At 40.2% G+C, this 11,702-nt stretch overlaps 1 protein-coding gene across 3 annotated transcripts in view; it reads right to left on the reverse strand.

The window, feature by feature from the left end:
- clip1b (CAP-GLY domain containing linker protein 1b) overlaps positions 1–9,988 on the reverse strand; it is a 140,348-nt gene extending 130,360 nt beyond the window's left edge. For 2 of the 3 annotated variants that reach the window (XM_037979449.1, XM_037979447.1), the window contains exons 1-3: positions 9,861–9,988; positions 5,608–5,772; positions 1,659–2,039 (exon numbers count right to left, since the gene is read on the reverse strand). In XM_037979449.1, coding sequence (XP_037835377.1) covers positions 1,659–2,039; positions 5,608–5,698 — 472 coding nt within the window. In that variant the 5' untranslated portion in view covers positions 5,699–5,772; positions 9,861–9,988. The remainder of the gene's footprint in view (positions 1–1,658; positions 2,040–5,607; positions 5,773–9,860) is intronic. The other variant, XM_037979448.1, reaches the window with a different exon arrangement.
- Between the last annotated feature and the right edge of the window lie 1,714 nt (positions 9,989–11,702).

An 11,702-nucleotide genomic window follows, 5' to 3' on the forward strand; every position in this document is an offset into this window, starting at 1 on the left:
TGACAGAAAATTACATGGAATCCTGATTTTTGCACATCTTTTGGCTTTTAAAGACTATGGTCTTAAACTTTTGATCAGCTAAAAAAATCATGTTTGAGTGTAAATGCAGTTTGCAGAAAATTCCCTGCTAAAAAGTTCTTGTCTCTTGTACTGATTTTTTCCTTTAACATTGTGAAGCTCTACTTAGAACCTTCTTAAGATCCAATAGTGCAAAATGCAAATTCTTGAAATTTTTTGACTGGTCTTAAGATTTTGATCAGGAGTGTATTTTAAACCGATTTTTGGAGGGCTTTAAAACTTTAAAAGTGTAATGGATCATAATTTGAGAGCTTGGGGACAAATACACCCCAAAATACTTATTCCTAAACAGCAAATTAAACACTGATTAGTTTTTTGGTCTCTTCATTGGCATATTATTCTGCTAAATGCAGTAAATAGCATCTCTTCCACTGACACAGTTTTTTTAATCATGTCATACCAAAAAGTTAGACTTTATGTCGTAAACAAATCTTCAAACTCAATTAGAAGCTTTGGGACACAAATATCCATCAAGGTTCTTGGACCCCGATGGTAACTGCTTGCAGTTTTAGTTGTAATTATTTCTATCATTAACATGTTTTTCTCTTTGATTTTCTTCACATAGAAAATCCACCTGGATCAGTCATTCTGTGTTTGTCTGTGTCTCTTTCCTGTTCTCCCAAACCCCAGCCAGTCAAGGCAGATGGCCACCCTTCCTGAGCCTGGTTTTACTGGAGTAAAAAGGGAGTACTTCCTTTCCACTGTCTCCAACGTCCTGCTTAGGATGGGAGATTGCAATGAAGTGAAGATTTGATGCACTCTGCTGGCTTCCTTAGATAGATAACAATTACTAATTGGCATTTTATAATGTTTGTGAATGCTTTTGTTAAGTGCCCTGAGATTACTTTTGTTGCGAATTGGTGCTATATAAATAAACTGAGTTAAGTGAACTGAACTGCACTGATGTGGCTGGCTCCATCTGTGATTAGTGAAAGGTTAGAGGCAGCATAAAGAAAAACTTTTGCATAATTGTTTTGTAAAAGTACCAAGAGAGACTGAAAGACACAAAAAGAGAGAAAGAGAAACAGAGACAGAGAAAGAGAGAGAGGGATAGAGACAGAGAGAGAAACTTTGCTATAAAAGGTGGCAGGCGGTATACATTCACCAAGGAATGCAGAATGCAAGATTTTTATTTTAATTATATTATATTGAATAGCAAAATTTACTGTTTTAATCAAGATTTTTCTGGTATTGTAAAAAAAAATTGAAAGTAATTTTTAAGAACAGAAAAACTCAAACAAATAAAGCCCCAAACAAAATTTAGCAATAAACATTATACACCCACCTAAAGTGCTAATGTTTTTTTAAGAGCACTTACAGAGGGAACAAAAAAGCCTTTTTTAAAAATAATCATCTGTTTCTGCTTCAAATGATTAACACAACACACAACCACAACTAAACGTTTGTTTAGCCATTTTTAGTTAAACACCACTACTACATAATGTAATGTACATACTTTTCTTTCTGAAACATTGGACCAATATACATATATCTCCCAAAGAAAATGTGGCCTATTAGAACTGATTTTCTACTCTGAGATGCAACATAAACACAGATTTAAAGAGCTATCTTGTTATTACCAATGGAGATAGTGCCAGCAGGTGCGGACTCACTGGTTGCAATGGCTCCTTGAACTGGACTGGTCTGCCCTCTGTTCCCCTCCTTCTCTGGCAGTGCAGTCCTGGACAGCTTTGAAGGCCGTGTAAATATGCCCCGCCCATCCTCACATTGGAAGTACCGTACACCTGCCACCGACCCATCATTCTTCCCAATTGGCTCATCCAGAACAATGCCTGCCCACTGCCCAGGAGCAAATTGTGTGCTCCCAACAAACTGCACAGAGCCAGGCTTGTTGCCGTTCACCCAGACCCTGTCACCAATCTGAAAGTCTGTGTTTCCATCCTGGGTTGGAGAGGTCACACTGAGGGGGGACTTCTCAGGAGGAACTGGTTTTGGAGTACCTGCAATCAAAATTTTTTTAAAACAAATATTAGTCTTTCCTTTTTTAAAAACAACTTTTAACAAACAATCTAATGACAATTTCAGAACAAAATGTTTTCCCCCAAAAAAGGGCAGGTTAAGTTTATTATTATTTATTATTGGTTGCAAACGTAAATCAATTACTGATGACACAGCACTGTGTTTTACATCTGTTTTTTAAACTAAATACTTTGTGCCGGTTAGGGGGTATTCGGCTGAAAAAATGTTTCACACAGGGTCACTGAAAAAAAAAAGTCAAACTTGTCTCAAGTAAAGGGTCAGACTTTGAGCAATTCAAAGATCGTCATGAGGAACAATCATATTTGTTGGGACACCTCGGGGGGGTTAGGGAAACCAGGGCACCCTTCTTACAGCCAGGCCTGAGTGGGGATTCACGGGTGAGTACCTGATGGCCAAGCCTTGGCTCATGTGCTTGGCTTGGCCTAACCTAGGAACAAAAAGTATCTCCACTTGAGCACACCAGCTGCAGGGAGAATTGTCAAGGTCACATGCTGTGCAATCAGGATGGCAGATGAGGGAGGGTCCTGGGCGTGCTGATTCCTACAACACAAACTGGCTCTAGGGGTGCACAACGTCACCTCGTTGGCCAGAGAGAAGCAGGAGCTTGTGTGTGAGGTTGAGTGATGGCAACTAGATATAGTTAAGCTCACCTCCACATGCAGCTGTGGCTTTGAAATCCAACTCCTGAGGAGGGGCTGGATTTTTTCCTTCATCTGGAATTGCGCGGGAAGAAAGGCACCAAACGAGTGTGAGGATACTCATAAACCCCTGACTTTCAACCCCCAACATGTATCCAGTCTCTCCATTTTCATTTTAGTAACTGCTGGAGATAGGCACCAGGTCCCCCGTGACCCCCGAAAAGTATACTTGCTCTATTTTGTCTTAGCTTTTAGCTACTGTCTTGGTAATTTTAGCTTTTAGCCACAGATTTGCTACTTTCACATTTAAATTACTGTTTCGTTACATTTAAATTTTAGCTACTATTTTACTAATTGACGCTTTTACCTATGGTTTAGCTACATTTAAGTTTTACCAATGATTTAGCTATTTTTTGCTTTTCCTCTATTTTTGCTAAATTTAGATTTTATCCATCCATCCATCCATCCATCCATCCATCCATCCATCCATCCATCCATCCATCCATCGCTTGTTCCGGAGATGGGTTGCGGGGGCAGCAGCTTGAGCAGGGAAGCCCAAACATCTCTCTCCACAGCTACCCCTTCCAGCTCTTCTGGGGGGATTCCAAGGTGTTCCCAGGCCAGCCAAGAGACATAGTCTCTCCAGCATGTCCTGGGTATTCCCCGGGTGGTCCTGCAAATTAGACATGCCTGGAACACCTCATGCCCCAGAACACATTCTTTTGGTCACCACCCAAAGTTCATGACCATGTAGGTGAGGTTAGGAATGTAGACTGACCAGTAAACAGAAACTTTTGCCTTGTAGCTCAGTTCCTTCTTCACCACAACGGACTGGTACAGAGTAAAAGGTTGGGCGATATGTAAACTTTTTTCCACCGATATTTGTCAGTCCAACAAATGACGTTGGGCGATATATATTCACGCAGGTGATGTCTGGACTTTTTTTGTTAACTATAATGGCACAAAAATATCTGTGCATACCAGCCAGAAGCACACCTTCGGAACACGTCTTTAGCACAGCTGGTAATATTGATAACCTGTGCACCCTGCTAAAACCCAATAAGGTAAACATGCTTGTTTTCTTGTCAAATAATTTATAAGCTCTTTCTGGAAGGAATACTTTCCCCTTATCTTCTTGTTCTGATTCTGAGACATTGTAGTTTTTGGAAATATTCAGTCATTTATTTATTTTGTATGCGCCAAATCGCTTAGTAGAAGACTAAACACAGCGGCGAAGATTTTTTTATGAAAGCGCACGTTGCTGGAGAAGTTCATTTTTTGTTTTAGTTTTTGTTTAATTCTATATTTGTCGTTTCACACATAGCCACGCTTGTAAGACAGAAACACTGGAACTGTAAGTACAGTTATACTGTACTTAAAAGAGTTTCTGTTTCCCTTCACATCACTGTGGTTATTGTTCAAATACATGTTTCTGAACATACGCTACTCTTTCTTTCTGTTATAAATCGGCGCTGTACTTGGTGGCACACGGGGGAGGGTGGAGTGGGGGATGAGTAGGCAAAAAAAAAAACGACTGTCGAATGGCTCAGCCTGTCATCGATGGTCGATAAATTCATCCAATTGCCCAAGCTTAACAGAGTACGCAATCCTGCGGAAGCTGCACCAATCTGTCTGACAATCTCATTCTTCATTTTTTCCCTCATGTGTAAACAAGACCCAGAGACACTTAAACTCCTCCACTGGAGGCAGCACCTCATTCCCAACCCTGAGAGAGCAGTTTGCCCTTTATCCCAGCTGGAGTACTTTCCAACACCCAAGATAACTGGGTAAAGATTAGAAGAAGGCTAACTACTTTGAACTTCAGTTTGGCACATAGGCCCAACAACAGTCAGAGCCTGTCCCTCCATCTGAAAGCACAGAGAAGCTACCCTCTCATGTACTGGGGAAAACTCCAACGCACAAGCCGGAAGGCAATAAGTAGCCCCACACCAGCCCAGTACCTCTCACTGAGGGCAACTATTAAAATGGAATAAGGTCCAGCCCCTCTTAAGGAGATTGGTTCCGGAACCAAAACTGTGTGAGATGAGGCCGACTATGTCCCTCCCTGTACCTCTCAACCTCACGCACCAGTTCAGGCTCTTTCCCCACCAGAGAGGTGACATTGCATTTCCCAAAAGCCAGCTTTGGGAAGCTAGGGTCAAAGCACCAAGGCCTACGCCTTCCTTCAGCTGCTGCCCAAAGCACTATGCACCAAACCAGTATGACCCCTCCTGCAAGTAGTGGGCCCACGGGAAGGCAAACCCATGTAACTCATTTGGGCTGAGCCCAACCAGGCCCTATGGATATAGGCCCAATCACTAGGCACTCACTGACAAATCCCTCCCCATTGATGGCTCCAAGGTGAGGGCCCAGTAACCCACGTCCGGGCGAGGAACAAGTTTCTTAGTGTCTTTTATCCATACAAGTGGTTTTAAACTACTCTTTGTCTGGCTTGTCACCTAGGACCAATCTGCCTTGGGAGACACTACTGTGGGAAATTGCTCCTGACAGCATAGCTCCCAGGATCATTCATGCACACCAACTCCTCCACCGTGATGAGACAGCAATTCACAGAGAATGTTTTATCTGTTGTTTGCTAATTTTTGCTTTTAGCTACTTTTAACTATGATTTTGCTACTTTAAGGTTTTAGCAACTTTTTTTTTAAAACTTATTTTAGGTTTTAGCTACTGTTCTGCTCATTTTAGTTTTTCACTGTTTTGTTTAGTTTAGTTTGTATCAGCACTCAGTATTCACACAGAATTTTCACAGAAAATGCAAATTTTTCAAATTCTTGTAAGAGTAGCAGGGTTGCAATTAGTTTTTACACAGACTGCTTCCACATTTACCTTTTTTTGATTATTCACATTCATCACTTCAATAACTTCTTACCAGAACACGGGGACGTTCTTGATGGCACACCAGTTGGACGGACTATTTTACTGGGAGGTTTCAGCCCACTAGCTTTGCCTGGCGTTGTCATGACTCAGTGTTTGTCCAAGGGTGGGAGGCCTGATCAGGATGGGGGATGAGGCCTTCCCCACCATGAGATGAGAGCTGGAAAAGCAAACAAAAGTCTGCCTATAAATTCAACTAGATACAGAATGGCAATGTTTCAGCAGAGCAACACAAAAACACATCTGTAACAATTGAAGAACAGTGACGTAGTTGTTGGAGTAACAGCTGACATAAAAACCAAGAACTGGAACAATGTAAGGACCATTGTATTTGTAGTCTACAATCAAAAGGTCCCCCATTATTGTGTCAGAAGTCAAGTGTATTAGTAAATCATTCATATGGCCTAGACACGCAAACAGTATGTATTTATCTATGAATATTGTATAAAAAAATAACAGCATAAATTTGGCCACTGAACAAGAATTATTCTCTTCAAGTTGACTTCTTTTAGCTGAACTTAGTTATTTTAAGTAGAAATTATTAATTGGTTTATGAAAAGCTAGAATATGTGGAAAAAGCCCAAGATGTTAACCGTCAATGTATTGTTCCAATAATACAGTCAATAAACGTAGCACAAGAAGTAAAGAAATTTGTGTTTGGTTGATTACTTCTTTGTTGTAACAATGCTGCTTGTTACTAAACCTTATAGTGATGGAAAGCCTGTTTATTTCCCCTTAAATTGTGTCACATTTCATAGGAAAATACATTTGTAGGTTGAGCAGAGGGGGTTGAGTATGTGGGTTCACCAATGTAAACTTTGCCATACAGCTTATTTTACTATTGCCTCTCGTCAGTAGCAGCTTCAGGTAAACCTGTGAGCACGGACCTTGCTACAGCAGAAATTGTGCTACTGTTAGTAGATGACCATGAGGAAAAAAATGTGCCAGGAGACAGAGGGAGAAGAGGAAAGGCAAGAGTGTAGGACTGACACTGACAGTAGAAACAATGACAGGCAAACGTAGAGAGCTGGCTGACATGATGCAGAGAAGGAAAGTAGATGTGTTATATGTTAAAGAGACTAAGTGGAAGGGCAGCAGAGTTGGCAGCACTGGGGCAGCGTTTAAGCTGCTTTACCAAGGTGTGGATAGGAAGAGAAATAGAGTATGGGTGGTTCTGAAGGAGTTAGTAAGGAATGTAGTCATGGTGAAAGAGTGTCAGACAAGGGGATGTGTCTGAAGATCTAAGTAGAAGAAAATGTCTGAAGAATGGAGAAGTGCGCTGGTGCCAATTTTAAAAAAGAAGGGTGATGTACAGAGTTGTAACAGCTACAGGGGATTTAAGTTGATGAGCCACACGATGAAGATCTACGAGAGAGTTATGGAAGCTAGACTTAGACAAGAAGTGACCATTTGTGAGCAGCAGCATGGTTTTATACCAAGAAAGAGCACCACAGATGTCATCTTTGCTTTGAGGATGCTGATGGAGAAGTACAGAGAAGGTCAGAAAGAACTTAAATTGGGATTCAAACTAGATGCAATCAATTAACATTTATTTTTATTGTATTTTTGTTTAAAAAAATATTTCAAAAGTGCCTTTTTGTAAAACTGTAGTTGTGTAAATATTTGACACAAATATCTTACAATATTACAGAATAAATAGCCATATTTTCAATTTTCCTGTCAACTTTAATCTTCTTTTATACTAAATTATGGTCGGCCAGCAAACGGCCACCTACCACTGGGCTTAGCCTCTTTTCTGGGGGAAACCCTGATATTTTCACTAAGTTTAAAACATATTCGGTCTTGTATAGCCACCTGTTGAATTTCGGCTTAACTAACCTTTTTTGGTTAAACCCGCTGATGTTTATTACTGTGGCTCTGACAACCTGCTAACTCCAAGTAGCTGAAGGTGGCTCGGCCTCTGGGCTCATTAGAGTCATGTAGGGCTCTGTGCAAAGAACGCAGAACTGAGCGCGCGGTGGAGGCAGGGGTGGAAATTAGCACCCGCCACTGGCCAAATGCGGGTAAATATTTGAAGTGGCGGGTTGGCAATTTGAACAGAAAAGGTGTTATTTGTCCTCTTGACATATAGGGGGCAGTAATGTGCTCGAGTTGCTGCTAAATGCAAGAAGGAGAAAAGTTAAGCAGACACTCTTTACCAGTTGGTGGCGGTATTGATTCCTTCAGTTGTTTACCAACCACCAATAAAAATCAAGAATAGGAAGAAGTAGCATTAGCAATGTGGCGGAACATTTCGGGAGTTAAGCGGGTGGCAGACAACAAAAATGTTTTTCAAGAGTAATCGAGAGAAGAACCGAAAGTTAAACAACGTTTTTTTTTTAACTAAATCAATGACGTCATGACGTCGGTCAGTGTGTGACAGGAGGAACTAGTCCTCCTCTCTCATTAGTTCTTTCTGGTTTTTTTTCTTCACATTTTGAAGGTTTCCCAGTAACAGATTAAAGGAGGCAATAGGAAGCTGCAGTAAGAAGGGAGGGTTTTGTTACTACAGAGTCGTCTCAGCTCTGTAGTGAACGTTTCAAACCAGAGGACTTTAACAGGACCAGCTTAGAGATACTGTGACCCCACCTGTCTTCAACTTCCCATCTCATCTCCAAAGAGGAGGTGATTTTTTTCACTGTACATGTTAACAGAAATGTCTATGATTCATGTGTAAAACTGAAGTTAATATTACACTTTGTTAAACCTGTTTTTACCATGTTAGTTCTTTCTGCATGTTTAGGAATTAACGATGTATTGTGTGTTACAATACACTGTGGGATACTGAAACCTTTTTAAGTTGTTTTCAATTAAATTATTTTTAACTATTATGTGTCTTATATTTTAGGAACACAGAAACTTGAAGACCATATAGTATGGCATATTAATAAATGTATATTTCAATACATTTCATATTTTAATAAAGAAACAAGTTAGATTGTTAATTCAAATTTATTTCACTCTCTTACACACACACACACACACACAATCCTGAGCCTTCTGTAAACACCACATCCATAATTTTTTTATATTTTTCTGTGCTGTGTATGCACACACATGCAGTTTTTTTAAAGGCCTGGAAAAGTAATCTTTAAAAACTCCAGGTCATTCCAGGGTCTCACACTGCCTTGCTTTAACTGTGGCTGGAGAGCTGAGCTTCACTTTCAGGGAGAGAAAGGTCCACTGGAAGCTCTCTGTAGCTTTCCTTCATGAAGAAAACATTAAGGAAAGCTGCAGAGAGCTTCCAAGATTTCTTTTCCAGGCCTTTATTTGTTTTTGGTGTCATATTAAAAACAAAAACAAAAAACAAAACAACCAGTCCATTTTTCATTATTTGATTTTTGATAGTCAATTGAAAATGGAAAGAACGAATCATACTGACTTTTTTAACATTTGGAGGCGTAGGAAAAGGTTTATTTTCTTTTTAAGGCTTACAATGATGTTTCATAGATACAACTATCCAAACTTACACACAAAGATGCTTACAGGAGTTATAAATACATTTTTACACACACAAATACTTTTACACACGCACAAATCCTTTTACACACACACAAATATTTTTAAACACGCACAAATACTTTTACACACGCACAGATATTTTTACACACGCACAAATACTTTTACACAAGCACAGATATGTTTACACACGCACAGGTATTTTGACACTATTTTCACTCCATAGTTTCTCAGTCCAGTCTGATGATACCAGATGTTTGTTGCTGAAACACTGACCCGTCCTGATGAGCAGGCGTACCATCACCCAACTGATCCTTCCCCCGCCCAGCCAGGGCAGCTGAATCAAAACAACAAGCACACCTGGAGCTCCCACCCTCCTACTGAGGCGTTTCAGTCCCTGCATATTGCTGATAAACCACCATTTAGAGAACAGACACATGATGACACTGAGTTTGTTTGTGTTTGGCTCAGTCACCGGCAGAGCTACAGCAACAAAACTCTGATGTAAACTGCATTTCTCCTCAGCTCCATACACGTTCAGTTTATTGTTTCCAACTCGTCTCTAATGATCGCGCCACTTGGCAGCAAATCACGGAACAAAAAATGTTGAGTTGTTGTGTTTTATGCCCTGTATCCAAAGCCTGAATCCCTGCTAAAAAGCTAGCTGGTTCTAGCCTAGCAAACAGAATCACTCAGGATAACAACTAACGCCTTAGTTATGAGGTGATGTTAAATAATCAAAATGAAAACCGACAGCAGTGGAAATAAAAAGTTGTTCTAAATGCTTACGTGGTTCGTTTACATGAATCCGGTCTCAGTGATGACTGTCGTTGAAAGGTGCAGCGTACCTTGCACCGTTACATGTTCTTCGTGCGGCTCCCGTTACCCTGCCCAGCCCCGACTCTCACGGTGTGACGTCACCTCGGGAATCTGTGCTGCCTTCGAGGACACAAATAAAAGCTCGTACATCCGCCATTCAGAACAGACGCCAGAAAGATACATAGTTATAACGAAACTTTTAATACTACACTGCACAACTACAAGTGAAAGTCCTGAAGAAAGTTAGCAACTTTTAGAGTATAATGAGCTTTTTTTAGACGTATATTTTCATTACAGATACATAAATGTGTCATGTTTTTATGATACTTTGATCAGTCAGTAATAAAAACTGTTCCCATACTGACAATATACCAGTGGCCGGTGGTGCATTTCACACTTAGGCCTTCAGTGATGTCCAACTTAGTCAATAAATACCTTTCATTGTGCCAGCATTTATAACAGCAGGATTGGAGAGTAGTTAGAAACACACTTAAGCACTACTTGGCATTGCATCACCTCAGTTGTGTACAAAATGGGCTATTATCTGTCGCATTTTAAAAATCAACAAACCTGCATCAGCAATTAAAACATATACGGTATGCTACTGTCAAAAATAAATAAAATGTTTGCATTCACCAAAACGGATGTGTCCCCCATAACACTTATTTCAACACAAAATCCATTCTGGGACAGGTTAGCTAGCTCGGGGGTCGGCCGTCCTCCTCTAATAAGATCTAGCTTCTCCTGAAAAGTTCATCTTGAAAACAGCCTTGTTTTCAAAGTCGTGGATATCAGCAACCAAATCAACGTGTTGCTCTCCTTCAGCCATTGTGGGTTAAAAAAGTTTTTAACCGTTAACAGCAATGACTGATATACTATAGACATAACATCACGTTACTTTGGAAGGGCTAAAAACGCTGCCATCTTACGGAAGTAGTTCAGTTCAGCTTTTGCACTCAGCAATACAGTAATGCCTTCTTATTGTGCTGCATTTTCCTGCAAAAATCTTTGCGGAAAAATGTCAGGACAGCGTTACATTTCATTGGAATTGTTTTTCTTGTAATAACAAGGCTGTTTAACAAGGAGATTAGTGCCTGAGTCTAACTTTACTGCAGAAGACGTACATCAATATTGTACTTTACTAGCGCTGGTTTTAACGTAAAACTTTCTGTTTTATGCTTCTGTTGAGTCAAGGTCTGTCGTTTAAACATAAACGTGTGGTATTCACTGAAAAGTTAGAATCTTCTAAAAAAGCTTGTGGACTCACTTGGACGTTTGTAATTAAATGTGACAACCTGCATGCATATAATATGAAAATAGAGGCTTATGTCAGCGCACAATACATTGCGTATCTACTCAGTGTACAAATTGTATGAAATATGAACACATATATTACACAAAACACATTTAAGTGACCATGTAGCCTATGATTTTAAACTGTCTTAATTTTTGTACTATAAATTTAATTCAACAGCGGAGTGTCACCCAGCGCAAGCTGAAATGTGGCCATCATGGACAGCACACAATGTCTTAAAGTTTCAGAAGCGGGGCATCATGAGGCACCAGAGTCGCCATTTAACGACAACAACTTGGACCACACATACTGTAGTGGATCTCAACAAAACATGCTATGTTTGTGTCAAACATTGTCACCTACATTGCAGGGTTTGTTGTGCGTCGGATCATGTCTGCTGTATGTTGTGATGTCTGCAAAGCATCCTTAGTGTCAGCTGCTATTCAACCATGTCATGAGGAGTTGTATCAGTTGTTAGAGTTGAAAAATGAAGGGGGGCTTGTCACACCATCACAAGG

This window comes from Kryptolebias marmoratus, linkage group LG14 (genome assembly GCF_001649575.2).
Source record: "Kryptolebias marmoratus isolate JLee-2015 linkage group LG14, ASM164957v2, whole genome shotgun sequence".
NCBI lineage: Eukaryota > Metazoa > Chordata > Actinopteri > Cyprinodontiformes > Rivulidae > Kryptolebias > Kryptolebias marmoratus.